The sequence below is a fragment of the Atta colombica genome, unplaced genomic scaffold (genome assembly GCF_001594045.1).
Source record: "Atta colombica isolate Treedump-2 unplaced genomic scaffold, Acol1.0 scaffold1, whole genome shotgun sequence".
Classification (NCBI taxonomy): domain Eukaryota; kingdom Metazoa; phylum Arthropoda; class Insecta; order Hymenoptera; family Formicidae; genus Atta; species Atta colombica.
In genome coordinates this window covers 2,326,141-2,329,207 of record NW_017259183.1, presented here as the reverse complement: position 1 = coordinate 2,329,207, position 3,067 = coordinate 2,326,141, and the positions used below count along the sequence as shown (strand labels likewise).

Genomic DNA, 3,067 nt, shown 5'->3' with positions numbered 1-3,067 from the left:
ATATATATATAAAGATTTGATTTTTTACAAAACAAAATATACGACATCGTCGCGATACTCTAACGTGTCTTCGTTCGATTCGATCCCTCGGACAGCGACAAACTATTCCCCGACACAAACGAGCACATTGTCATTGTCAAAGATAATTATACAGAAAATTGTCGATATGATCCTTATCATGATTAGCTTACGAAAGATTTAGAAAATCTATTTAACGAACGACTTATCTTTTGGCGGGACAGATTACGGATGTCACTTCTAAGAGCATTATACAGAGATGGAATCGAACATTTACCTGAAAGCAAACAAACGGTTGCTCAAGAATCGCATTCCCGATGTATATGATGGAATGTCTTTCTTTTCCTTCATTGTCGTACAAACGGTAGCTTCGACGTTAATCACATAGTACTTCCAAAAAGCTATGAAGTGCTTAAAAAAATAAGAGAATTTAATTAGTTAATGTTTTCGCGGATAAATCGGAAAAAAAATTCTTAACTGCGATTGTGATTTTAGTGATCCATAAAGGACAAGTGCTGACGCATTACTATCGGCTGATGAACAAGAGTGGCGGGTACACGTGGCTACAGACGTGCGCTACCGTTGTGTGCAATTCGAAAAATGCCGACGAGCAAAATATCATTTGCGTCAATTATGTCATAAGGTGAGTCATCAAACAAATGAGTAACGAACGAAGGAATTCACTTTTCAAATCTTATTGTGTTTAATTGTCTTTTTTATAGCGGCCGAGAATACGAAAATTTAATAATGGACTGCTGTCAGTTAGAGGACGGTGTCACCGGTGTCAAAAGGGAAGATACGGCCGGGAATGATCCGGAGAATGGATCGCCGGACGCTGACAGAGGAGGTACAAAACATTCTATGATTTAACAAAAAGTACATTTCCCCAGTTAGTCGATTCTGGAAAGAATTCTCATCTTCCTCCATCTTGAGGCAATAATTCGTTGCGACTTTTGATTTTAGAGGGTCGTAGTCGAGGCGGCCCTACAAATCAACATCAGGAGCAATCGCATCGGTCACCACCTGAGGAGCGGGAAGAGAGCCATCCATCGGAAAGTGAGAAGCGAGGTAGTCGACATCACGAAAATATAGCTCAGTTGCAACAGGATTCGCAGACGGCGGTCGGGAATCTCGGCACGCTCGTAGTAAGATTACGAGGGCACAAGCGAAAAATTCATGACGACGACAGCAGCTCCAACGAAGAGGAGGATGAGGAGGAGCCTGCGGTGAAAGAATCGAATGGTGAAAGAACTCGCGCGCTCAGCCCTAGCGCGACATCCACACATTCGATGTCGACCACCGAACAAGCGCTCTGTTCAACCAGTCCAAAATCACGTCGCGCCGAGGGCAACAGAATGGACAGTGCCGAGAGCACGGGTACCTCAGTGAAGGATCTGGAGCAGGCTATGTCGAAACACCTCCCGGGGAGCTCGCTAAATAAATCGAACTCACCGGCAGCGCTTCATCAGCCGACAGATTTCAGCACGGACGCGTTACTGAAGCAGCAGCAGCAGCGGAGTACGATACAGTGGATCGGCGCGCATCATCATCTGGGACACCTCAGTCCACAACAATCCGCCACCGCTCCTTTACCCGCCTCAGCACTCCTTAGGCAACTTTACGCTGCCAATCGGGAGAGTGTGATACGTGCTAATGTACACGGAATCACATCAAGCGGCGGTACGCGTGCTCCTACATCGGCCGGTATCTATTATCCGGGTGAAACCGCCCCTAATGGACCTCTGCCCACGCCGCCAGGCTCAGAAGGCTCCAGCACGTATGGCGAGCACCAATTTGTACTCGCCGCTCACAATCAAAAAGGATCGAACGGCACCAGTTGCGCTGATGCTTTCACCAGTCTAGTTTCATCGTACACGTCTGCTACCGCGGCTGGCTACTCGGTGGACTATCATTCGGCGATGACACCGCCGTCGTCGGTCTCGCCACGAGACAAGCAGCAGCAGCAACAGCAGCAGCAACAACAGCAACAGCAGCAGCAGCAGCAGCAGCAGCAGTTGCATCCCGTGAACGTGATAAGTAGTTACGAAAGCTCGTCGGCGTACACGGATCCCGTTCTTCGGCACCAGTACGAACCGGCCCAGCCGTTACCCTTAAAACCTCAAGTGTACTCGGCTACTGTCCATCCGAGTGCCTTAGACGCCGCAGCGGCATACGCCTCGGCAGGTCTGACGGAACAACCACAGTTCTACCATCATCCAGCCAGTAGTGCCGGCTTCCACATCTACCACCCAAGCAACAAATCGACGACGAACGGCTGGTATACCTCGGCCTCCTAGTGGCCCCATCCGTAGGGGTTCCACCGCCCGTGTACGTGGAACACGTGTACTTAAGCGACTGTAATTAAATCCAAAGCCCTCTCCCTCGTGCATATCAGTGATACGCTATCTCGTCGCTATCTCGTCGTCTTTGGCGATCGTTGACGAGCAAACCTCGTTGTCGTTGGGATCGGCGGGGAAGTTTCACCACGCCACTCCTTCCTGCCGTGTTTTCGAAACTCGGCGTGTAACAATCGCTCTCTTCTCCATTATGTAGAACGATTTATTGTAATATAATGAATAAATTATTATATATATGTTGACTTTCCGGAGGTATTTGCGTAAGTATGAAGCCAACTAAGAAACTCATGCGTATTCACCGTGCGTGTTCCAAGTGATTTAACGCGACGCTCAAAGAGATCGTAATATATCTAAGGATTCGCGATTTATTATAAATGTGTAATTTACAGAACGATTCTTAATACTATAGTCCATACTTCAGATAATGAGTATAGAAACAAGAAAAAAGTATCGTATGAATATAGATCGTTTAAGTCTTTTTTTTTTTCATTTTACAACAAGTTAACGAAGAGATATTCCAATATTGGAACATTTTTAAAATAATTTATTATAATTCGGAAAAAACTTAAACAATCTATCATTACATTTAACATTTGTTCCCGTTTTAGATGTTAGAGTTATGCTGAAGTATTATATTAAGAATTATTCTGTATATATGTATGTACGTACCACAATTATATTATTTTAAATTG

General features: G+C 45.5%; 1 protein-coding gene across 1 annotated transcript in view; it reads left to right on the top strand.

Annotated features, from left to right (window-relative positions):
* LOC108689435 (protein trachealess) overlaps positions 1 to 2,413 on the top strand; it is a 94,493-nt gene extending 92,080 nt beyond the window's left edge. The window contains exons 12-14 of the mRNA XM_018196229.1: positions 514 to 661; positions 741 to 865; positions 982 to 2,413. Coding sequence (XP_018051718.1) covers positions 514 to 661; positions 741 to 865; positions 982 to 2,315 — 1,607 coding nt within the window. The 3' untranslated portion in view covers positions 2,316 to 2,413. The remainder of the gene's footprint in view (positions 1 to 513; positions 662 to 740; positions 866 to 981) is intronic.
* The last annotated feature ends 654 nt before the right edge of the window (positions 2,414 to 3,067 follow it).